At 34.2% G+C, this 25,876-nt stretch overlaps 1 protein-coding gene across 1 annotated transcript; it reads right to left on the bottom strand.

Annotated features, from left to right (window-relative positions):
* Positions 1-339: 339 nt before the first annotated feature.
* CETN3 (centrin 3) lies at positions 340-23,883 on the bottom strand. Its single transcript, XM_022593032.2, has 5 exons — positions 23,749-23,883; positions 21,792-21,927; positions 20,079-20,193; positions 13,954-14,145; positions 340-8,607 (listed from the first exon to the last, which is right to left on the bottom strand). Exons 1-5 carry the CDS (start codon positions 23,763-23,765, stop codon positions 8,564-8,566), a joined length of 504 nt encoding a protein of 167 aa, XP_022448740.1. The 5' UTR covers positions 23,766-23,883; the 3' UTR covers positions 340-8,563.
* Between the last annotated feature and the right edge of the window lie 1,993 nt (positions 23,884-25,876).

Genomic DNA, 25,876 nt, shown 5'->3' on the forward strand with positions numbered 1-25,876 from the left:
ACAAAAGAGAATGTCTTCACTAGAAATGAGGCAAAAAGATTTACCAATTTTGTGATTACATAACTTACCCATTTTATGATTATAAATATTATATAAATAAAAATGTTCCATAAAAACTATAAGCCTTTACATCACAGACAAAAGCCAGTAGAGTAGGGAATAAAATATACTGAATTGGCAAAATTTAGAAACGTGTTTTGTGAAAAAGATTTTTCTGTTTTATGTAGGTCATCCTATATATAATTTTAAATACAAATTATTCTCAAATAAAGACTGAATTTATATTTTCATTTTATAATTATTTACTAAAAAAAGTGTTAAATCAAGAAAACCTCATCTTATTTCCCTATTTTTATATTTTTACATATAATGTAAAAATAAAATTATGAGAAATATTCATATGGAATATAGAAGCATTTTTTCAAATGTGTGTATACCTCAAAAAAAAAAAACTAATGTCATGTAACTGTCTGTGAAATGCATGTTCGTTCTCAGATTCAATTTTTTAGTTGCAGTAATAGGTCCCCCTGGTGGAGGTTGAAAGTATATTTTGTCCTATTTTTCTCTCTCCGAATACTATTCTAATTTGAACAGATTAAGTACATTTACATTCTTCCTTGAAGAAATGCATAGAGAAAGGTTTAAGAGAAGAACTGGTTGATTAAATAAGTTAGAAGGCCTGTGAATTAACTGTCAATTGCACCACATGTAAATTTGTTCTTAACACATTCATAATTACAAGAATCAAAATCCCTCCCCCTAAAAAGAACATCCTCAAAACATAAGATTTAGTTAATAGAGATTAACAAAGTTGAATATGTAACAAGATGAAGCTTTAAAAAATCAGACCCATAGATTACAAGAATCCAGCTAATGACTCCTCTTATTGGTCTACATCTATTAATGTATACAAGGCAAATGGGTCCCTAGAAACAAAAGTGCAATCACTGTTCACTGAAAACTCACAAGAATATTACCAAATTGAAGTACCAAGAGTTATTACACTTCTCACTTTTAGGTTACATGGGATGATACCCTAAGTGATACAAAATGGGAGAAATAAGTGTGCCAACTTCTTCTATGCATGAATGAAACAAGTTTTTGAAATGAAACCAGAACCAGGTGTTCCCATTCAATCCCATCAGTGGATTCCCACCCAATCACCTTAGAACAGTATGGAACTAAGATTTCATTCTGTGCTCTTTTGAAAACTGAGGTCAAGCAAAGTCAGTCTCAGGACAAAAACAGAAATTTGGATGATATTGTTTTCCACACCCTAGAGGTCCTGGAGATCCCAGAACATCCAAGATCAGATTGTAAATGCACAAGCCAATGACTACTGAGCAGTCCTTTGCCATCAGTGTCTGTTGGCCACCCATCCTTTTCTGACAACTCCTTCCAGCTTCTCCCACACCACTCCTAAATCCCTGGCTTCCTCGAGGCTTAGGAACCCCTGAGCAGCTATTGATATGGTGAGCAGCTGTTGAATTGGTCACTCCTCAATGCCCAATTTATCAGAATCCTGAGCCATGTTTTAAGATACTGGGCCATACATTACAGCAATCCTAATTTCTTTTAATTTCATGTTTCTAGACTTTCTTTAGAAAGTAGTATAGGGGATATGTCACTGGGCAAACAATGAGTCTGTGAATTACTCTGCACTTCGGAAACTTCTACATCAACACAGTTAAGTCAGAGTCTAAATCAAGCTTATATATTTTTTACCTCATAGCCCTCACCTTTTGCCTTGGTATGGATTCCTGGAACAAATGTCTTGATTATGTAGGAACAGGTTAACTACTCTGTAGATTAACAACACTAAGGTATAGCAGGAATCCAGTATTTTCCCTCCCCTATAGTCTAGGAGTTGGAGGCATGTACTGGAGAATAAGGGGCTGCTGTAGGTTCTCACCCCCACTTCAACCAGAGATGCTTCTCAGTTAACTCAGCACTTCTCCAATCCCAGGGAGACAAAAGGAAGAAGGAGAGACTAAAAGGGGTAAAAAGCAGCTATTTGTGAAGGGGAGATAAGCCTTGTCCCAGGTCTCTGCTAGCCAGTTAATTTGAAAACTCTTTCAAATTAACACTGAATAACTGAAGTTGACTCTGATTTGTCTCTTCTTCCTTCCATCTGGTTTGTAATCTATTACTGCTCATTAAATAATCTTACTGTATTTGTGCTGGAGACGTTTGCTATAAATTTTTCTTTGGAAAAAGATGAGATATAAATTCTCAATAACAGAAACGAAGAACTCTTTAAGGAAAAAAATTTGCCTTTTCTCTTTTTCACATGAATTAGAAATGAAGAAATGAATACCCTTTAGAAATGAAGACCCTAATAGCTGCTAGGAATTAAGATTAGCTTTTTACAATAATTTTTTTAATATCTTTTGATCATAATAACTTAAGTAGAAATATAAACTGTTATGATTTTAAGCTTATTTCAACCAAATGGAAATAGTTAACATTATTATTGTTTTGACCAAATGTAAACAGTATATGATTTATATAATTCTCTACTTTGAGATACCCCAGGTTCCCTAAGAATATACTTCCTTCAAATGGACTGAACACTGTGCTTGCTCATATGCTTATGAACATTCCAAAGAAGAAACTAATGTGGCTTTAAAACGTTCCTCTACGCAATCTCCTAGCTACCTGGGTCTGGGTACACCTGAGAGTCCCTTAGGGGCCTTGGAGATCCCAGAATTTCCAGGATCAGACTATAGAACTGTAAATAACCTGGGCCCATAGATCATAATTCCAACCAAAGTACATGCCTAATTATATAAAAATTTGTATTTTAATAAAATTCGCAATTCACAAAACATTTCCACAAGTATAATCTGATTTAATTTTTCCCAAAACCAAGTAAGTTAGTTACAACAGATACTACATTTTCTAGTTTTTAAAAATCTTTCCTAGCTATTTTTTTCTTTTAATCTTTGCTATAGCAGTGAAAATAGCCAATTAGATTTGAACACAGTTTTCTTTCGTAAAGAAAATCCTTAGAATCTATATCCTGCTGCTTTTTTTTCTATGAGGGAGTTATTTTGTTTTTATTGCCAATGCTGAAAAGCATCACATCATCTCTTAGGACTTAGGTTAGCAATAATTCTCTCTCAGCAGGATTGGTATAGAAAAAGTCTCCTGGAAAGTTTAGTTTTGGCCAGCTATTTCACATTTAATTGAATATGTTTATCTTAATAGAAAATGAAAAAGAAAAATGTAGATTTTGCTTAAAGTATGGTTAAGTTTACCAGCTTGGCAAGGACTTTAAATGCCTGAATTTTCAACACAAGCAAAATGCATGTTTTCTAAGGAAAGACTGCTCCTCAGTAAGCCAAACACAAATCATTAATCTGCTGCTAAATTTAAGGAGGTCATCCATGATACGAAATATGATCTGGAAATATTTTAACCATTTAGCATTTAGCCAATGTATGCTGAATGCTATTTACTCTAAAGAGACAACCATCAGGAGTAGGCTTGTATCAATGAGTCACCAGAATTTATGTTCTACAACAGTACACGTTTCCTAGCTGTCAGGCTTACACAGACCTTTTGGAAGACCTTGGGGATAGACAGTCTATGATGATGCCACACGGAGAAAATAATTGCTCTTTTCAGAGAACACAGTGGTATGTTGGACAAATGTTACAATCATATTAAAATTAGAAATATTGGACTCCAGAAGTCTATTAAGTATCCCTGATTTCTTTTATTATGGAATAAAGAAAACCCATTTAAAAATATTTTTAATTAAGTATAAAATGGAAGTAACCATGCTGATCTTTGATTCTATAAAATGTCAGTAATCTTCCCAAAATTATCATATAATGAAAAAATATTTTACGTATTCTCAGAACAGCACAAGACATACAGCTTTCCCAAGTTCTAAAGAAAAAGACAATTTGGATTTTTGTAGACAATTAGATAATACTATTATAATTACACTCAATACTTACAGTACAACTCACAAAGGTAACTCTAACATAAATATATTATCTCAGAAAAAAACAAAGACTTGATTTCACTAGTTTTAGATTGTATTTGGCAATCTTTTGTAGAGTCTTAGATGAAGTTTTCAATGAATGCTGTAACTGTAGAATGACATATGACTTAACACAGAATCAGGATATGTAGGCAAATTACCTATTTCAATTGAATGGGTAAGCCTAGGCTGTTTAATCAAGATCTCCAAGACCCAACTAAGCTGCCATCCAGATGACTGCCTCATTTCATCCCAAGAATTTCTCTTTGCAACCCAAATCCTAAACAAGTTATCATTCTACCATTAAAATAACCTTTACTGACCCTCTTCTCTGACCACTGAGACCGACAAGAGCTTTGCTTTAGACTATCAGGTCCATAAACCTTCCTCCTCTCCAGCTAGGTGCCTCAAAGATGTTCCCACACACCCTTTTACCAAATATACTCCTAAGCCCCAGGTTCCTTCCATTTCCTACCAAGAATTTAAAGAGTTCTTTCTTCATTCAAACAGCCCCTAAAATAAAATCTTCTTCACAAAGGGTAAGTGGAAAAAATGTTTTCTCAAAATGAAAATATTTTATGACTACTCAATAATATGCACTTTATCAATAAGCATTTGCTTAATATTGTATTATTTTTTTCCCAAACATTTACTTTTTCAATGTGTTGACTCCATGATTTTAAAAACAGTCTATCTAAGCTTATTAGCTTCCAGAGGACTGGCACCAAATGTTAACTCACATGGAATAATACATAATACAACAAATGCCATGCTAGATTATGCATAAATGTTTAATGCTTTTGCTGCTGAGCCTCTGAATTCCAGATTCTATCTCTTAGTTTTGTAGTTTTAAAAGTCTGATCCTTTACACCTTGAGATAGTTTATAAAAGTCATTGTAAGGAGATAATACAATCTAGTGGCTATGAGTGGGCCATGGAGTCAGAAGACTTAGGATCATATTCCAATTCCAATGTCTATTACCTTGAACAAGTTACTTAAGCCTAAGCTTTGGTTTTCTTGTGTGTAAAATAAAGACAACCCAACAGTATCTACCTCAGGTTACTGAGATTAAAATATATAATGTATGTAAATACCTATGTGTGCCTGGAACACAGCAGCACTTAAGTTACTAAATTTTTTTTTTTTTTGCGGTATGCGGGCCTCTCACTATTGTGGCCTCTCCCGTTGCGGAGCACAGGCTCCGGACGAGCAGGCTCAGCAGCCATGGCTCACGGGCCCAGCCGCTCCGCGGCATGTGGGATCTTCCCGGACCGGGGCACGAACCCGTGTCCCCTGCATCGGCAGGCGGACTCTCAACCACTGCGCCACCAGGGAAGCCCAAGTTACTAAATTTTTAAAGACATTTCCTTTATAAAACTTAGCTGCAGAATGGATAGAATATTCATGTGGAAAAAACTACTTCTATAATTTCATGTAAATACAAAGGAAACAGGTTGAATGAATCTCTAAAATAACAATGGTTACTATTCCTAGAGATCAGGTGACAGTTATGTCCTAGTCTGCCCAGGCTAGTTCTGAATTACACCTGTTGTGCCAAGATTAATAATAGTCTCCCCTAAGCTCCTTCACTCTCAGGTAACCCGGTTTAGATCATAAAATATATGGTCAATTGTGTTGGTCATTAAACTTTTTTTCCCCACAGCTCCAAACCACTATTCTGTATTCAAATGTGTAACAGTAGGGTTGGAACTGTGTAAACTACATTTCCCCTTTGCCAGCTGAATTTTTTTAAGCTCCACTAAAAAGAGGACTAGAAGAATAAAACAGGAAGGCAGGAGGGGAAAAGACTCTTGCTGTTTCCAGTTTGCCTGGAGTTCCCGTCAGCATCCCCAGGGCAACAGTTCTTCGTTCCAGGAGCAGCACTTGGTTCCATCCTCCAGCTTTTTCTCAAGATTCCCCAAACCAGCCTCATCATTCCCCATCAGCATTAGCACCACCTACCAGTGCCCCCTTCCTCAACCATCTCCGAGTCTCTGCTCCATAGGACCTCTCCTCCCAGCTTCTAGTTTCCAGTAACTACAACTTTTACCCTCAGCTATCCCAGTGCTCCTTTCCTGATTTTTTTTTTTTTTTTTTGGTTCTCCAGCACCAATTTAACCTATTCCCTATATTACACTCTGTGAAAATATCCAGTTGTGCTCCTCTTGATGTCTGAGGTCTAACTGAAACTGACACTATTCAGAGGAATAGGAGTGGAGCTGGCAGTTAAAAAAAAAAGAATTTTCACTTTTACTTTATATATTGCCTTTATATATTACTTATGTAATTTGTTTAACTTCATATTTTAAGTGATTTTTTTGAAACTCTTTTGCCGTCTTCACATTGGTCTTCAGAACATTAGAAATTATCTTTAGTGTAGAACACATCACTAGCAATTCCCAAGAGAATTTACATCCAGAGATTAGCATCAGACAGAATGGTTTAGGGAGTTGAGGAAATTAGCAACTCAACTGGATCATCTAACTCATCATGGTGTTTGCTAATGCAAGACCATTAACATTGGCGCATCAACTAAATTTGAAAGTCTTCCATTAGAAGTGCTGTATGAATTTCCTGCAGTGAACGATTAAATGAGCCTAGTGCAGTACCCACACCACATATTAACTGCATAACAAATATGTTTTTGATTTCCTCTCCACCCCAACTACCTACCGCCAGACCCTAATCTAGGAGCTGTTAAGAGGCACATAACTTAAAGTAGGCTTTAATGGTTTACATGTAAGACAAGATCTTAGCTGACAAATCCCAAACTATCAAAGCTTACCAGGATACCAGAACAGCAGATGCAGCAGGTAAGTTTAACAAGAAAGTTATTTTCTTACATCATGAAATGCCATTGTATAATAAATATAACTATAATGGTAAATGACTAATACCCACCTCCACTTCCTTCTTGTTTAAAGCAAATTCTCTCCTTTCTTCTTATTGCCACCTCTACTAGCCAATTTTATAAGCCTCTGACTCTACGGTTATTAACACTGGAAAAAACTTGAAAATAATTCATACCCTTCTGTAGGAGAAAGCTTTCACAAACATAAAGAACTGAAGTGAGCACTCTTCCCTCAACCCACAGTAAGAAGAAACAAAATGCTGGCATCCCAAGGAGTAACCATTTATATCAAGAATAAAGAAGTTATCTCTGTAAGTGACAAAAAAGTACCTTAGGTTACTTATTCCAATAAAGTGGTAGAAGACTAGCAAGCCTAGATACATGTTTGTGTTTTATTCTTCATTTTCTTTATTCTTCAATTTCCTGGAAATCAACATATTTGGTGACTGAGATATAGAAGGCAAATTCATCAGTAAACGTGATACAATTTTTTAAATTTCACAGTCTATTTGTTGCCCTGGATATTGGTATTACTGTGAACACTGATTTCATATTCAAAACTGAATTTTAATATGGTGAACAATTAACTTGCTTTCTAGATAACTATTTGAAATATCACTACTGTTACATTATTCTCTACTGATTTTTTTGTTAAATTTCTAGTGGATAACTCTTTCTGTAATATTCTAGGAGGCTCACAACATTTAAAGTGCCTCAAATTATTACTATGACCTATCTCCCCTAACCACGTGTTTCCCCCTAACATACACTTCTACAAGGAAGAAGAACCCACCAATATGTGGAAAATCTGTCTCCACTGTTTCCTGGTGAATCACAGAACGTTCCTTTATACAGCTAAAACAGAGCCTTAAATGATTTCTGTGGCTTACAGTTTCCTATTTTCATCACTGTGACGTTTAATTGAGTGATAATTATCTTAACAGATCAAAATTCCAAAATTTAAATCTTTCACTTTGTCAAGAAGTTAGATGATTCAAACTATATTCAATTAGTTTAAGAAAGAAATATCCAGATTTAACTGTCATAACTTAAGACACCAAAAGTGTTACAGAACATAATATTGAATACATGAGGATAAATGAGTCTATATGCACAATACTTTTTCCCTCCAAACTGAAAGACATGACTCATGAAAAAGGAATTATGCCTATACGGAGTCATCATTTTGTACTGAAACATCAAATGTCAAACTTGTAATGGAAAAATGTGCTCTTCTATTGCAATTTATATTTCAATTTTCGTTTCTGAAACCAACCATGTATAGAGAAAAGATTTAAGAAAGATACTCTTGAGGGTTAGCAGACATTTGGAATCAAAATAAACAGAAAAGTTACCAAATTTTGAAATACTAAAAAATAAACATTTTATTAAGGAAAGTCTGAAAAACATGTGCACCAAAAGTGACTACTAATGCTAAATAAAAAACCTTCAAAAAATGTGTACCACATGATTCAATTTTTTAAACTTTATATATAAAAGCTATATTATAAATACAAAGCTAAACTATTAGAGTACTAACAATACTGTTCATATAAAGAAACTTAACAGTAGTAAAATATGAATACATAAGATGCTTATTTTTGGTCCTTTTGGAAAAAAGAACTAAGTTGTTGTTTTTTTTAAACACGGCTTCAGGCACAAAAATAGAATATAAGATGATAACTGCAACATTCTTAGTGTTTATCCTTGTAATTCTTTAAATGTCACCAGTCATAATAGCAATGAATTCCTCTTGATTTACTGTGGTAAGAAAGAAAATGTAAGTCAGAAATACAAATTTTTTTCAGAGAACACTATTACTATTTTACTAAGTATCTTTAAATTTTATATTATACAAAATTCTTAATAAACCAAAACATAGCTTTTTGCTTTTTACTTCTTTGGTAGGAAGTTGAATACGTTAATTAAATTGAACTTCATGAATACAAAAATACATAAAATATAATAATATAAATTAATATTCTATAGTATTAGCTAGGAAAAAGACATAATAGTATATAAGTAACAAAAAATCCATCATAATCATAATATGTATACAAAATAAAATAGTTTTAAAAACAAAATTTTAAATTTCTTAGATAAACTCTCTTGATAATCGTTATTGTACTAGTTCATTTAGCAAACCCTTTCTTAATAAATAAGCTTAAATATATCACACATGTAAGTTAGAATTCTGAAGGATAAAAATATATTAGAATTAGAAAAAAGTCAAATCATTGTTTTTTGGAACTTTTATATATTTAAAAGCCTATTTTAAAGAAAAACTAATTGAAACATAGTTAAAGAAAAAAATACTGCAAAAAATAAGCTATAAGGAGTTAAGTGGAATGAGCCATCCAGGAGCTGATAAATAACCAAGAATTCATGCATTCAATATGAAACATCTACAAGACACTATGATAGACACAGAACAGAATACAAAACCTGTAATACAAAACTGAAAATACTTTCAGTGATTTTATAAATTGTAGTACTGATCTTTAACCTTTGCAGTTAAACGAATACATTTCAATATCTTATGAAAGCTATGACCCCTCTCTCCCTAGTTAAAAAAAAGAAAATCAAAATATATAAAAATTTTAAACAATTTCATCAATATGTACCTTCATTTAAGAACCCCTGATTTAGAAAAATCTAGAGTGAGGCATCTAGACCAAAACAGGAAACAAGGGTATATTTTTAAGAAAAACAACATAAGGAAAGCAGCCTTGGAATGATCTGACTACACATTATTTTAATAGCATAATAAAGCCATGATTAAAATATTCAAAATCTGAAAAGTACTTATGTTTTGTTACTTAAAAGATCTAAAACTTTTTTCCCTCTCAATTTGTAAACTCTCAATACTCAAATTCCAAATTAAGCTTCATATAGTTCTAAAACAAAGCAAATCAATATTTGTTATTTATATGTAAACACTTTAAAGCACTGTAGCATTTCAAAAGTATTTTAAACTATTCCATAATTTCATACCTAAAAACAAAATACTTAAGTCCAAAAAAGTGAACCTAAAAGCTGAAGGGAAGAAAGTGGCTAAGGAATTTAAACTAGGTCCTTTATCGTCAGTGAGACTTTCAGACAATTAGGAGAATCTGTGATGCCTTTATACATTTGGTTTTATAACCTTCTCTATCAATCATACTTATATCAAGTTCCTTGATGTAAGGAACACAATACCTACCTTAAAATAGGCATTTGATAAAATATATATTGAATCAAAAATACATGACACTTCATTTTTTTCTACACTGCCTTTTTAAATAATATTTTCATAAATCAATCATTTCATAGGGTAAATCTTATTACATGTCATTAAAATAAAAAATTTTAGAGAAATTAAGTACCTTAGAGACCATCTGGCTTTGAGGGGAAAAAACAAATTTTAATATCTGAAGTGTCAGTTGAATATTTTACTAACACACTGTTTCCTATAATAGTATGCAATTTTAAAAACTCCATAAACATAGAAACCTAATTAATATTTTACTTTATAGCACAAGAGGCAATACAGTGTTATGGCTAAAAGCATATTGTCATTATGGAGGTATGAGTTTAAGTCTGGCTCTGCCATGTATTAGCTTTGTAATAACCTTGGACAGGTTATTAAACTCTCAGAGCTTTAGTTTCCTCATCTATATATATATACATGTATCCTATGCATAAATGGGTATAACATTGTATTCACTTCACAAAAGCTATTATGTAAATTAAGCGACATAATCCACAATGTAACATGCTAAGCACAGAATCTAACATATATAAAGTACTAAACAAATGCTAACATTCATCATAATTATTTAGAAGATGGTCCACTCTGGTTTTTTAAATGTTGCTTCCACTTTTCCAAAATGATTTACTGTATTTTATTTTATATATCTTGGGAGGGATTCTTTCTATATCATTACCACAGCTGTATTTATATTTTGTATTATGTCTTCTTTTCCTTTAATTCCTCATTCACCATGTTTATTATTCTATACATACAATAAAAAAAAATTTTTCATTGCTCTCAAATACTGAAGTGTGAAAAACTCGTAAAAACAGAACAATTACTGAAGTCCAAAAAAGGTAGCAAAGTATTATGATCTTTACCAGTTTAACATATACAAAGAAAACAGGTTAGTTATATCTAAGAAAAATTCTGCCTACAGTCCAAAAAAAAAAACCAGATTAAGTGATCAGATTAATAAATTATTATAAAATCTAACTTCCCACTTTTTCAAAAATGGGCAGATTTTCAGATAGCTACAGAAACCCAATATAAATTAAGGCAGTAACCCAAAGCCACACTAAATAGATTAGGGTTGGAGTTCTCATTGTTTCTGAATATGAAAATGCCTTTCAATAATAATTTTCTGGACTTGCCACAATAACAGCTATCCTTAGTATATCTCGTTTGAGAAGTAGATAATGTCAAATAGCTATATAAACTCTGCAATCAATCACAATAGCATTTAAATATAACTGAAAAAAGCAGTATATGTATGCATGTGCAATGCTATTATTCGTATGGTCTACAGACAATATTTGATGCATACATGAACTCCCAGACCCTGCACAATACCTCAGAAGGCCTTCACCCCTAGATACCCACATCTCAGATTGGAAACTACTGGATTAGACTATTTTAATATGATAAGACCACCCTCCTATCCCCCCCAAAAAAGACAAGTCTTAACAATAAAAGACGTGTCAGGTGTATTTTATTTGTAATCAATCACTTGGAAAAAAGAAAAAGAGTGTTATGTGCCTGTTATTTTATTTGTAATCAATCACTTGGAAAAAAGAAAAAAAAAGCATTATTTGCCTGTTAGTCATGTGAATAAATGACAGTAGGATGCCCAAGCAACAGTTGTACAGTGACTTAAAGTGGAATAATGCAAGCAGTAAAAACCAAAGAAATGTTTTAAGGATGTACTAAAATAAATCTCCCAGCAATGGAGCACAGGTGTGAACTCAAATTCAAAAGCAGCAGGTAGAGCAGTCTAGCAAGGTATGCCAGAAATGGACACATTTTCTAAGAAAAGTTTCACATGAAGTTTGAATTTAAGAACAGGTTACTAACTGGTATTTTATTCTAATGTCAAATGAAGCTAATAACTAAAACCTAACTTGCATGAGCCTAGTACAGGAAAAAGAAACTGTTTATAACTCTGGTCATTTGACACATATTAAGTAGCTGGAGTATGAAAAAGACATATCAAGATTCTCTCTACCACTGAAGAGAGTACCTTTACATAAAGGAACTCATTTAAAGCTAATTTAGGGTAATAATCAACAGCTAGGGAAGACACAAACATTTTTTAACTGTGAAGACAGCGGATTATCAATCCAAATATTAGAATTACAGCTTAAGAAGTCCTTTAAGTTTTCTCAAGTTTTAATCATCTCTGTTTTAAAATATAACTAACTATATCGATACCCTTCAAAGAGCTAGTACTAAAAATAGAAAAGTTGTATAATGCTTAAATAATAGTCACATAATGAGAAAGCACAATAATGCGCAATTCTAATGGACAATCTGAGCTGATAACTATTTGCTAGTGTCTTATTTCCTTATTGAAGCATGCCAGTATTTCCAAGGTTTTAGATATATATATTTTTTTTATGTAAAAATGAATAGCTGGTACTATAGCAACATATATCTACTGTAACGCACACTCCTCACTGCTTAAGTCAACAAACGTCAGAGTACTCATCATGTTCAAGAAAATGCAGGAGAATATAAAGATGAAGAAGAAAAAGGAAAACAAGCTTACATTTAATGCTAGGCACCTTCAATTATCTTCATTTAATACTCACAACCATCTGGAAAGGTATTACCATTCTGATTTTTATAAATAGGGAAACAGACTCAGACAATGTTAAAAACTTGCACAAAATTACAGAGCTACTAAGTAACTGGTAGAGATTCAATTCAAATCCAGGTCTGTATGATTTTAAAGCCTCAGGCCTTTCACACTATATGATTCCAAACTACTCTTCAGTGGCTCACAACATAACTGGAGAGACACACATGTATATAACTAACAGAAGGCAGTGTACAAAAGGTCAAAATAGTTTATTTCTCTAAATGTTATGGGCCCTTAATGGAAATCTCATAATTTATAAACAGAGACCACTGAGGGAGGCTTTTGAGAAAAAGATGGAGCTTAAAATGAACCTGAGAGAACGACTAACATTTTAGCAGACAGCAATTGGCAATTAGAGCATTCTAGGATTAAAGAATAGCATGAGATGAAAGGCACAGCATAAAAAGATAGGACAGAGTATATTTTGTCAAAGTGTGTATACTATATGGGAGGTGAGGGTTAAAGTAGAAAGTAGAAGAATACAGTGGGAAATAAAACTAGATAGTTATGGTATGACAGATCATAGAAGACTTTGGACTTTACTCCATAGGCACTGAAGAATCATCGTAAGTGTTTGAACAGGAAAATGACATCACCAAACCTGCATTTTAGGAAAAGAATGCTGCTAGAACAAATCAGGAAGAGAAAAGAGGCTTACAGGCATAGAGGGCAATTAGGAAGCTACAAGAGACTGTAAAGTCAGTGAGAGCAGGGACAACATCAGCCTCTTTGATTGGGTAGCACCAGTCAGCACACAGAACACTGTACCCAGCAGGCATTCAAGAAAATAATGAACAAAGCTATGATAACATTCCTACAAAGAAATTAGGGCCTGAATTAGGACAGTAGCAGTAAACAAAGAAATAAAACAGATTAAAAATATTTGGAGGGTAGACTCAACAGAACTTAGACGTGCATGTAGGTTGAGGAAGAAGACATTAAAGGCTGAAACTTTACTGAGTGGCTGAAATTTTGGAGATATTTCACCTCAAAGAAAAGTAAAGCAGTTTCTTGAAGTGTGGAAGCTCATACTACAATCTGTACAGTTGGTTTTAAAGGTCTGCTTCATTCTAAACTGACTATGTGAAATATTTATGCAAAAATCCCATTATAGGATGAAAAACATTTACACTAAATAGTTTGCAAAGGGTCTTGAAAATCATTTGGTTTTAGAAAAAATTACTATATGTGTACAGTAGGCATATTTGGAATATATGTTTTACTCAAAACTTACTTTCTCCATCACCATCTTTATCAAATTCTTCTATCATAGCCCGAAGTTCTTCATCACTCATGTTTTCACCCAATTCTCTGGCAACACGTCGCAAATTCCTCAGGCTTATTTTACCTGAATCATCATCATCAAATAGTTTAAATGCCTTCAATATTTCTTCATGTGGATCTCTTTCCAATATCCAGTCTGTCACTATAGTTAAAAAAATATGAAAAGTAAACCTTTATAGTCTCAAAGGCATTCATTTGTGAAATCAACTAATTATTAGATGAGAATTAAAGCTATGAATCTGTCAACATTTAGTTTGACAATAAAAATGCCAAAGTCCAAAAGCCCAAAGAGATAAACAGAAAATTAGAAAAACCAAATCCATATTTTAGAATTTAACCTTTACATTATCAACAATTTATCCTATTATAACTATATCACACATAAGCAAAATTTTGAAAACTACATTTATATCATATTTAAGGTTTACTATTATCAAGAATTGTACTAGGCTCCACTGACATCAAGCACACAAGTCTAGGAGTAACCTAGTTGTAGAGATGATATACCAACAAAACAATTAAAACCAACTAGATAAAAGTTGTTTGCTGGCTAAACTTAATGGTAATACTGACTGTTCTTCAAATTTAATACAACCGCAATCTCAGACAGTAGATGAAAATTCCATTCATATCCTCATGATTTAAAAGAACCTCTTGGTTTCTCACAAGTAGTTATTAAAGGGATTGAATCTGACTGTAGTAAGAAAAAAAAAAGGTCTGAAAAGGAGATCTCTCTAAAGTCAAATCCATTTTGTTCATCAAGATAATAACTATCAGACAGCTTAATTAAAATTAAATGTGAGTAAATTCAAGCCTCAATAGTAATAATTATTTTAAAATACTAAATGTAATAATATATAATAATAGAGTCAACTCAATATTTTCAATATAACCACAGTCTTTAATCAATAGCCATAATAACAGAAATTTTTAAATCTGTGGTATAAAATTTTTTAAGTTACTAGATAAAATTCTGAAAATATCAAAGGAAATATCTCTGAAGTAATTCTACACACTAGTCTACCACTACAACAAGACATATTTATGACCTTCACTGTCCCATTAAAAATAACTCAGTCCTGGGCTTCCCTGGTGGCACAGTGGTTGAGAGTCCGCCTGCCGATGCAGAGGACACAGGTTCGTGCCCCAGTCTGGGAAGATCGCACATGCCGCAGAGCAGCTGGGCCCGTGAGCCATGGCCACTGAGCCTGCGCATCCGGAGCCTGTGCTCCACAACAGGGGAGGCCACAACAGTGAGAGGCCCGCGTACGGCAAAAAAATAAAAAAATAAAAATAACTCAGTCCTGTTGACGTTTACAAAATCACTAAAAATTTGCAAATGCTTATAGATGGAAAATACTGGAATATTTAATGTACCCAAAAGAAAAATACAATTCAAGACCCCCACAAATAGTTGTTTTGCTGCTGTTTTCATCATATTTGGTTGAATAAGCTTTAGAATAAGCACCTATTCAAGCTAACGTTAAATCATCTGCACATATATTCAATAGTTTTCTTTTATCCATTAATTTTATACAAAAAGTCTTCCAAGTAACTAATTGAAGTATATTACTATAAGTATGCAAATCATCAAAGCTCATAAATATTCAGTTAAAAAGGAGTTGGCATATATACAGCCATAACACCAAAATAAAATACCACACTTAACTCTATGGCTCCTACTCAACTTATTTTGAATTTAGTCCCAACAAAAAAGCAGGACAAGGAAAAAAAAAGTGTTAAGAAATTTTCTTCACCAATTAAATAATTTACATGACAGGTGAACCAAAAAAGCAGCTTGCTGAAAATATTAATGTATTTAAAGAAGCAACAGGGTGATCTGGGGAACAGATGGGGCTCCAAGATGTATAAATTCCTATCCCACTGGTGCTTTAATTGTGTTAGTTACTTCAGACTTATGTGTCTATATAATCTTTTATCAATACTTTGCCTTAGAATGCAACTTTTCTTTGGAACTATAAATACCCATCATTCTGGACAGCTAAAACATTGTAACTTTATGGTGACTATCCTCCATGCCTTAATCTTCTATTCTTATTCTACAAAGTAGAATTATAAGAAAGACATTTATTTTTCAACGAAAATAAATTGACTGACATACAAGCAGTAAAGATGGGTTCAATCTATTTCACAAATTTCTGTCCATGTAACTCAATTTTCAAATGATTTAATTATACTCTCAGAAATGTACTTACTCAAAATAGTTAGCCCTTATACATTATAACAATCACTTAATAAAGCAAATTCAAAAACATCACATTAAAACTTTAAACCCAGTTACTTATATCCTAGAGTACTGAGGTTACCACCTTTTTTACTCTTGAATGTACCTCTTTTCTTTTTATTCTCACCACCCTCAGCATAAAAAGTCTATTACAGTTATCCCTCAGTTTCCATGGTATCCATGGGGGATTGGTTCCAGGACTCCCCTCAGATACCAAAATCTGGGACGGATAGCATTTGCATATAATCTATGTACATCCTCCTGTATACTTTAAATCATCTCTAGATTACTTATAATACCTAATATAATGTAAATGCTATGTAAATAGTTGTAAATATGATGTAAATGCTATGTAAATAATTGCCAGGCACTCAGCAAATTCAAGTTTAGCTCCTTGGAACTTTCTGGAATTTTTTTTTTCCTAATATTTTCAATCCACAGAAGCAGAACCCAGGGATAGGGAGGGCCAACTGTATCTTCTGCCTGCAATCTCTTCCCTCCAACACATCTTTAATAATCTCAACAGTTACCTCTCTAAAACATATTATCTCCTCTTCTTTAAAAACTGACATAGATCCTCTGCTGACTAAAGTCCAAACTCTGTGTCATGCAAGACTTTACCTAGCTGGCCCAGTCCTACCTTTCCAGTTATTTCCCTATCCTCTAGAGCAGGAGACTAACTGAAGTTTTCTGAACATGCTACATGTCTGTTATTACTCCTTGTTGTTGCTGTTTTCTCTGCTTAGAATGCCATTCTATACCCCTCCCACAATTTTCCCCTTGTGATGAAATCCTATTCCTGTTCCCAAAGCCTAAATTAAAAATCCCCTCTGCAAAGTCTTCAACTGCTCTAGATCAGGAATTGACAAACTTTCCTGCCTAAGACCAGACAATAAATATTTTAGGCTTTTTTTTTTTGCAGGGGGGCAGCGAGGGAGCATAAGGTCTCTGTCTCAACCACTCACTCTGTCATGGTACCACAAAAGCAGCATAAAAAAATGGATGTGGCAGGGACTTCCCTGGTGGGGCAGTGGTTAAGAACCCACCTGCCAATGCAGGGGACACAGGTTCGAGCCCTGGTCCGGGAAATATCCCACATGCCACGGAGCAACTAAGTTCATGCACCACAACTACTGAAGCCCGCGTGCCTAGAGCCCATGTTCTGCAACAAGGGAAGCCACCGCAAAGAGTAGCTCCCGCTTGCCACACATAGAGAAAAACCACACGCAGCAACTAAGACCCAACGCAGCCATAAATAAATAAATAAATTAATTAATTAAATTTAAGAAAAAAAGAATGGATGTGGCAGCATACAGGCAACAGCTGAATTTGGCCCAAGGGCTGCAGTATGCCACTACTGCCCTATACAAAATTATAAGTCATCACAGAGCATCATAGCTTGTTATCACCCGCATTTAAATTGTAAGCTCCTTGAAAGAACCTCTTAGTAACTTGTGATTAATTCCCCTCCCTCACCCCAGCACAGTACTGAATGCCAAAAAATTCAGCAAATGTTTGCTAAGCAAAACAAAAAACAATATAATATTCTATTCTAAATAGGCAATAAAATAATAAATAGTACATGCCAAAAATAGATGAGTACAAATAGCTGACTTATCTTGGTCTTACTTTAAAGCAGCAATTCCTAAAACACCTGTAACTCACAAGCCTCAGGCTGTCTAAATTCTAAACTTACATTAAGTATATTTTAATACTTTTTTCTAGCATTGGAAAGAATATGAAGTGCCAAACTTTACCTAGAAATACCTGTAAATATCTGTGGAACAATATCCTTAAACAGTAATAGATAGTAGATAAAAGTAAGATTCAAATATTCTGATTTAGAGTTATTTGTCCCAAACTATAAAACATATATTCATCTGTGGCCAGTTACTATTTTAAAATGATTTAAAAAATGGGGAAAGTAATAGTTTTTGATTATTTGATTCCCAAATAGTAATAAAATTTTATTTGACAGTTGATATTCTCAATAGGTAACCTTAGGATAGTTAAAGTATGTACTAAGCCTGCCAAATGGTTGATCTTTGAAAGTCAGGCTGAAGTTTACTCATGACCATTTATTCTAAAAGGAACCCAGTATTTCTGTGCTGTTAATAACATAGAAGAGATGCAGGGTCAGGAAAGGTAGAGATTACATGGGACTCTGGCTTCAACTGCTAATAAAATCAAAATTTTAAAACTGTATTCACCTAAGATGAAATAATGTGTTTTGTAAAATTACTAGAGGCAAATAGTGCTTAAAATAACCTACAACTACAGGAAAAAGGTAATGAGAAAAATATAAATACATGGAGCAGAATATTTTTATGTTCCAGTGATATATATATTTTCCAGCCATTGAAACAAAGACTAATTTTTGAAGTAATAATAACAACAAACACTTAATAGAGCTTACTATATACTAGGCCCTTTTCTAAATACTTTACATAGTTTTAGCTTAGTTATTTCTCCTAAGAACCCTATGAGATAATACAACTATCCCCATTTTATAGCTGAAAATGAGGCACAGAGAAGTAAAATGACCAAGTTACACAGCTGGTAAGTGGCAAAACCAAGATCTAAACCCAGGCAACCTGGTTCCAAAATGTCCATGCTAAACCACTACACTGTACCAAATGTACCTGAATTACAGCTCTTTCCTAGTAGTATCATTTCTACTGTATCCTGATCCTTGTTTCTATAAACAATCTAAGTTGAAACTTGAACTAAGATCATAAACCCCAGAAAGCTTCAATACTGGGAAAATAAAGATGGCTCTCTACCTCTTCTCAAGTAAATAATTCTATGAACTAGAGAAAAAAAAAAAGAATATCCTCTCCAAAGGGACAAGCTGCCTCTCTAAATAGTCATCTATTAGTTCATAAATTGGGGATCTTCTGTGCAGTGCTTTTTTTGGTCTTTTAGATTTATTTGTTCTTTAATTTCTTTTTTCCTTCCTTTTGGTTTGAATTTTCAGATTTAAAAGAAATTACTAATGATATGAATCTATTTTTCCACACGTACTAACTGCCATTTCTTTTGGTTTCTCATATTACTTCTTGTTGAATATTTAAAATAAAGGGTTTGTATGTCTGTAACTGAATTTTCCTAGATTTTTAAAATATCTAAAAATAACTAAATAATATGCTGATATTATAACCCAGTGGGTTGTTCTAAAATGTCTTCTCCTGCTCCCAGTCTGCCAACTGCCTCCCTTACTACAATCTTCTCCCCACCAGCAACTTTAAAGAGATGACTTTATTCATTGAGATCAAGGTCATCCAGAGTAGGTAGGCCCTCATAAGCTTTGTCAACCTGAAGGCATGCACTTCATATACAGCTAAAGATACCAACTGCTACCAATTTCCTCTCCTTCCACTTTGCCAACAAAAATGACATACTAGGATGGTGCTGGGAAATATTTTCCGAACAAAAATATACCAAATTTTATCTTTTACTGTGAGAAATAATTTTTTGATCACTCTTTTAGTTTTATCACATAATATAGGTACATATTACATGGAAAGGCATCTTCCCAGGAGAAGCTACACAATAGTTCCTTGGTTAAAATCTTCAGAACAAAAGACAAAAAGATAAATCCCATTTACAGTGAAGCTATAAATCTTATTTTTTCTTTGAAAATTAGCAAAAAAAAAGAGTACCAAAAAAACCCCAAAATAAGATCCACATTACACAGCAATGTTCAATAGCAAAATTCCATAACCCCAGAGACTTTCAAAAATATTGATAGCAACCAGATAATTTCCTAACAAACTGCTGATTACAAAGACTATTGTAAAATAGTCTTTACAATATTGTAAAATACACACCAACTTCATTAAAATCTTCAAAGGTGATTTTCCCTGTGGCTTCTCTGTCATAATCTTTAAGAATCTTCAGTACATCAGCTTTTTTTACATCAAACCCCAAGGCTCTCATTGCCACCTTTTGGATTAAAAGGGAAAAGCAAATTATAAACATTTTTTACAAAAGAAGTGAATTCCAATTCTTAAATAAGTTTTTACTACTTAAAAGATGACAACGTATCAATAAAACACACACTCTTTTGCATGTTTTATGTCTCTAAAGTAACAGTGATAGTTCTTCTTCATTACTGAAATTAAATAGCAATTTTTTTCATTTATATATCCTTTTTTTAATGACAAACTAATCAGTGAGTGTTTATAGAATACATTCTACAATGTACTGACTTCAGTGCACAGATAATTTTAATAAGTTATTTTTTCTCAAAGGATTAACAAACAAATCCAAAAAAAGGCACACCCTAAATATTAAAAAGTTATACAACAGAAGAGATTATAAAAATTAAAATAAGAATTTTCATCAGACTCAACATGATTAGTTATCAAGTAGGTGGTCTAAGAACCCGACCTTAGAGAAAGAAGAGATCTAGTTACTAGTAACAGGAAGGAGAGATGTTACTGGTTAAAGAAGTCTTATTTGGAGAGATTCAAGTTGTTCCCTGAATCGTATATGGATGAAGTAGAGTAGAAGGGCATTTAGAAAAGAATGACTAGTATTAAAACACACACAGAAATAAAAAATAGTCTTAAAGGAAATGAACAAAGCAGTTTACCTTACCTGAATGGGAAAAGATCAGGAGGAAGAAAGCAGCTAGCAAATGAGAAAAGTAGGTGGTAGTAAAAGTGTGGAGGGCATTCAATACAAATGAAAAAAATCTGAACTTTATCCAGTGTACAATGAGAAGCCACTAAGGGTTTATGAGCAATGAATAATATGATGAAAGAATTTTAGAAAGACGAATCTAATGATAGTGTACAGGAAATGGAGAAACCATTTAGGAAGTTCCAGATATAAAATAAGATCCCAAACCAAGATAATAAGAATAGCAACAAATGGAAGAGACATTATAAAGGAAGAATGGATTGAAGCTGAGTAACTAAAAGAAACAGTGGAAAAGTGAGCTAAAGAGATACAAAAATACTATCTTTCGCATTGTGCTGAGTTTAAGACCCAAACTACCTTCAACACCAATTTCCCCTTGGTTCTTTATAAATAATTCTAAAACCTAAAATTGACATTTTTTCCCCATTAGCATTGTGTCAACACCAGACATCACTTATGTTGTTTGCACCAGAGAAAATAGGTTGAGGCTGTTAATAACATGTTCAAATTAAAAAACAAATAACACTCCCTCAATCTGAAAAATCAATGGATCACCAAACAAAACAAAACAAAACACAGTGGGAAGAGGAATATAGTTAGAACTGTTTAAAACCTATAGTTTCAAATTATTTAAGTATGTGATTAGAAAATAAGCCCCTTCGTAGGAATATATTTTTACAGTTAAAATATTATTCATTTTACCATGTGAAAAGGAGTTTCTAAAAAGATATGTTTTGAGTACTATTCAATTTTATTATAGCACTTAACGGTAAATGTTTAAAATGGTTTCATATTTCCAAAATCAGTTTAATTAAAACATTTAAAAATATATTTTTAATCAACTGTCAAAAATGCAAATCATTTTAACAGAAAAAGATATATTTTAAGTATATTACCTTTAATTCATGATAATCTATTGCTTCATCTTTGTCTGTGTCAAAAAGTTCAAAAGCATCTTTAATTTCTTGTTTCTGTTCTTCAGAGAGTTCTCTTCTTTTTTTCCTCTTTGTTTTGTCTACTACAAGCTCATTTCTATGAAATGATAAGAAAAAAGTCTATTTAGTCCACTTTAATCCTATTCTCCTAGGCTTCTAAATAATAAAATACCAAAAATGCAATAAAAATTAGCCAATGAATAATCTTCTAAATTTCGAAAAAGGAAGTACTTTGTAAAAATATAAAGAAATTTTCCCTACGTGAGTCAAAGCCCTGCTCATTTTATAGTCTAGGCTGCTATAAATGTGTATTTCCTAAACTGAAAAGTGTTACAGGTTATTAAAAGAAATGAGGACCTAGCTTTCCCTCTTCCTAGCTTTGTATTTATTCCCACTAATATTACTGTGGAAGAAACAAGAACTGTGAATAAGAAACACTAGTTTTATGCCAGAAACCCCAACAAAAAACAAAGCAACCATATCCCCATCATTCTACAATATAGACTGTTAAAAAAAAAAAAAAGAATTCAAAACTGATGATCACTATAGATTAGGTTTACTTTTATAGTGCTTATAATTATCAAAATCATTGTAAAAAACATCTAATTCATCAATTAACTTACTATTTTGGCATTGTGGGTTAAAAATGTTTTTAGATTACACATTTTTAACAGTTTGGCACTTCTTTGTAATTTCTCCCATTAATATTAACAAATCAGCCAAAATAATGAACCTAAGCATACCATGAATACTAAGCACCAAAAAAGTACATAATATTTATGCTAATTCTATATAATAATGTGAAGAGTCAACAGTCTTGTAAATCTCACTTAACATATACATCTAGACTTAATTTCTCATAAACTCTGAAAAAACTTTAAGAAAGTAATTTACTGTAAAAGCCAGAAATGTCTTCCTTAAGAGGTGCCGATCTAAGTGTTCCAAATTTTCAAATGGGGCTACAAAACTTGTATAAGAACAAGTTTTGAAACGGAAGAATTCTATAAATTTAAAAAATGTAAAACCCAGTGGAGTTTATTTATTTGCATTTTAAGTTGTATTGTTCTCTGAAATCTACCCCCAAAAACGCAAGAGACGACTAAAAATGACCAAAAGAGGTATGATAAAGCTGAGGAAGTTCTTTCACAAGAGACCTGACTTCACACAAACTTGCAACTCCCGGGGGTCATTTTCTTCCTAAGATTCTGAAGGGACAAGTTCGCAACCCACCAACAGCTGACCCCATCCAAGGATACCACGATTATCCCTTATTATAACTCGGTACCTTTTTAGTGTGACGTAACTACATAGACATTTTTAAGGTAAAACTTCTAGCTGGGGTTGGGGGCGGAGGCAACAAACAGTGCGTTAGAGGTTGGAACTGAAGGAAAGGTAAAGAAGCTGAAGACATTTAGGAAACTAATAGATTACCAACTATAATCACTAAAATGTGTCTCCGATTATACCGTAAAGCATGGCGGCAGGAGAAGAGCGAGGAGTGGGTTTTGTGTTATTTCCAAAATTTACGGGTAAGTATGTTAGCAGGAGGTCTGCGAGCTGGAAGCCGCTGACAAGGAACTGAAACAAGGGATGTTCCAAGGCCTGGTTTCCCGCAAACACCGCGCATAGAAACCTCGCGATATTACACTGCCTCCCCGAGACTAAGACAGCCCAGCTTTTTGGCGGTCGAAAGCCCAACGCCTTGACAGAAATGACCACCTCAGCAGAAGTGTGCGGAGCTCACCAGAGCCTCCAGGGTGAGGGGTCCGGGCCCGGGAAGGTTGGCCAAAGCTCTCTCCTCTCGTCCCAAACTGCATTCCCTTCCTCGCCTCGGCCCCAAGCTGCCTCCCTTCCACACACAGCCGCCCTGGGGCCCGCGGCGGGGTGTGGAGAGCATTGCCGCCTGCTCATTACCGACCTCAGAGCTAAACTCATGTTCTCTTCGGACAGAGACGTTCCTCTCGAGAACGATTTTAACCCCTACCCAAGGTAGCACGACTTCCACAAGCCGTTCAACAGACACCAACGACCTCCGCGGCCTCAAGCACCTCCCACAAGGTAGACACGTCTGAGCTGGATTGGTTGAAATCGCTAATGTCCTCCCCATTGAGGCGAAAGCGTCACTAGTCCTCTGCTTTCATTGGGCAATTTTCGCGTCAATCAAAGAGATCTCCCTGCCGGCCTCCCCCGCTACGCCTACGGCCCTTTAGATTGGCCTATCGCTTTTTCTCTCTAATTCTTTGCGAAGCGAGGATCTGAGTGTCTGTTTGGCTCTTCGGTCGGAAGGTGGCTGAGCTAGGCCTCAGGAGAGAAGGCCTGCGGCGTGTGGGCCAGTGTCCGGAGACGGGGCGGGAAGGGAAGAGAGACGCCGCAGGCTGTTCTCTGGCTAGAAGGAGGGGGAGGCTTACGAAAGAGGTCTGCGAAATTTGACAGCCTTGTGTTCTACATTTTTGGATGGTTTAAGTACATGGGGAGTTTGTTTAAAACGCAGATTTAAATATCCCTCATTTTGATTCTAGTAGGTGTGAATCTAAGTTTTTTTTTTTCCCTTACAAACGCCAAGTGATTCTGAGGCAGGTGCTATGGATTATACTTTGATAAGCACTGGGTTGAATTATTAGGCAATTTACGGTGGAGCTGTACCTAAAGGGCCGTTTGCTCCCCTCTTCCTCCTTTGAACGTTTTTGTCCTTATTTTCAAGGTCTGTAAGCTACTTATACACATGATGTTACCTTCACTTACCTAACCAAGTCTCTTGAAGCTCACTTGGGTATTTAATATCTTTACCTGTTCATCTCTCCTACTAATCTTGAAGGCCAGGATTATACCTTTCATTTAACGCTATTCCTAGATGCTCAATAACTATTTGTTGCACTGAATGGAATCTTGCTGTGAAAACTCAAAAAGTACTGAGCTAAACTGAAAATCTCATAAAGGAATGAAATTGCTTGAGGGTAGGTCGAGCCGGGGAAGGAGGAAGATATATAAACCCTGTGGTATAAATATAAAGGGATACATGTACAGATTTAGAAAAGGGAGAGAACACAGCAGGGTAGAAGAAAGACTTCTTGAAGGAGATGACATATATGTTAGGCCTAGAAGGATGAGCTAAATTTGGTTAAGTAAAGATGGTATGATGGAATAAAGCTAAATAAAAATTAATATTTACAGGATAGTCCCCCGAAAAAACAAAAGTAGAAAACTTCAAAGTGTCTTTATAAATCACCTTTGAGTCTAAAAGGACAGTAAAATTGCAATTACATACTTGAACATAATGACAGTGAAAAAACTATGTATTAAAATTGTAAGATAAGAGACCAAGCTATAGAAGAAAATTATTATTAAATACGAATGAAAATAAACCAAACATTTATTTGAATATTTTAGAAATGAACAAAATTAATTGAAATTAGGAAGAAGAAATTACTAAAGATAAAACGACAACAAAAGAGTTAGAAAACAGGTTTTAAAAAGAAAATTGTTAGGGCTTCCCTGGTGGCGCAGTGGTTGAGAGTCCACCTGCCGATGCAGGGGACGCGTCGTGTCCCGGTCCGGGAAGATCCCACATTCTGCGAAGCGGCTGGGCCCGTGAGCCATGGCCGCTGAGTCTGCGCGTCCGGAGCCTGTGCTCCGCAATGGGAGAGGCCACAACAGTGAGAGAAAATTGTTAAAATAGTAAATTGGTAAGATATTCTCATAATCCAATAATAAACTGGTTTTTGGCAATACCAATAAAATTGACAGAGTTAGAGAAGTGTTTTTGGCAATACCAATAAAATTGACAGAGTTAGAGAAGTGCAACAGGTAAGGGAATATTGTCACTAATAAAGTTGATAGTTTAAAAGGGAGGTTTAAAAATTATTAAAATACTTTATACAACTTCATTCTGCCAATAAATATTAATACCAAAATGAAATAGTCACTTTTCAAGGAAAACAAAGATAAGGACTCAAAAAAGGTAGAAAACTGATTTAGGTTAATAGCTATAGACAGGACTTAAAAATGATGCCAAAGTTCTGTATCACAAAATAAAAAGGCATCCAGCC

The sequence above is a fragment of the Delphinapterus leucas genome, chromosome 3 (assembly GCF_059928025.1).
Source record: "Delphinapterus leucas isolate spDelLeu-1000000601 "Yukka" chromosome 3, BTC_Dleu_Yukka2, whole genome shotgun sequence".
In the NCBI taxonomy this organism is placed as follows: Eukaryota; Metazoa; Chordata; class Mammalia; order Artiodactyla; family Monodontidae; genus Delphinapterus; species Delphinapterus leucas.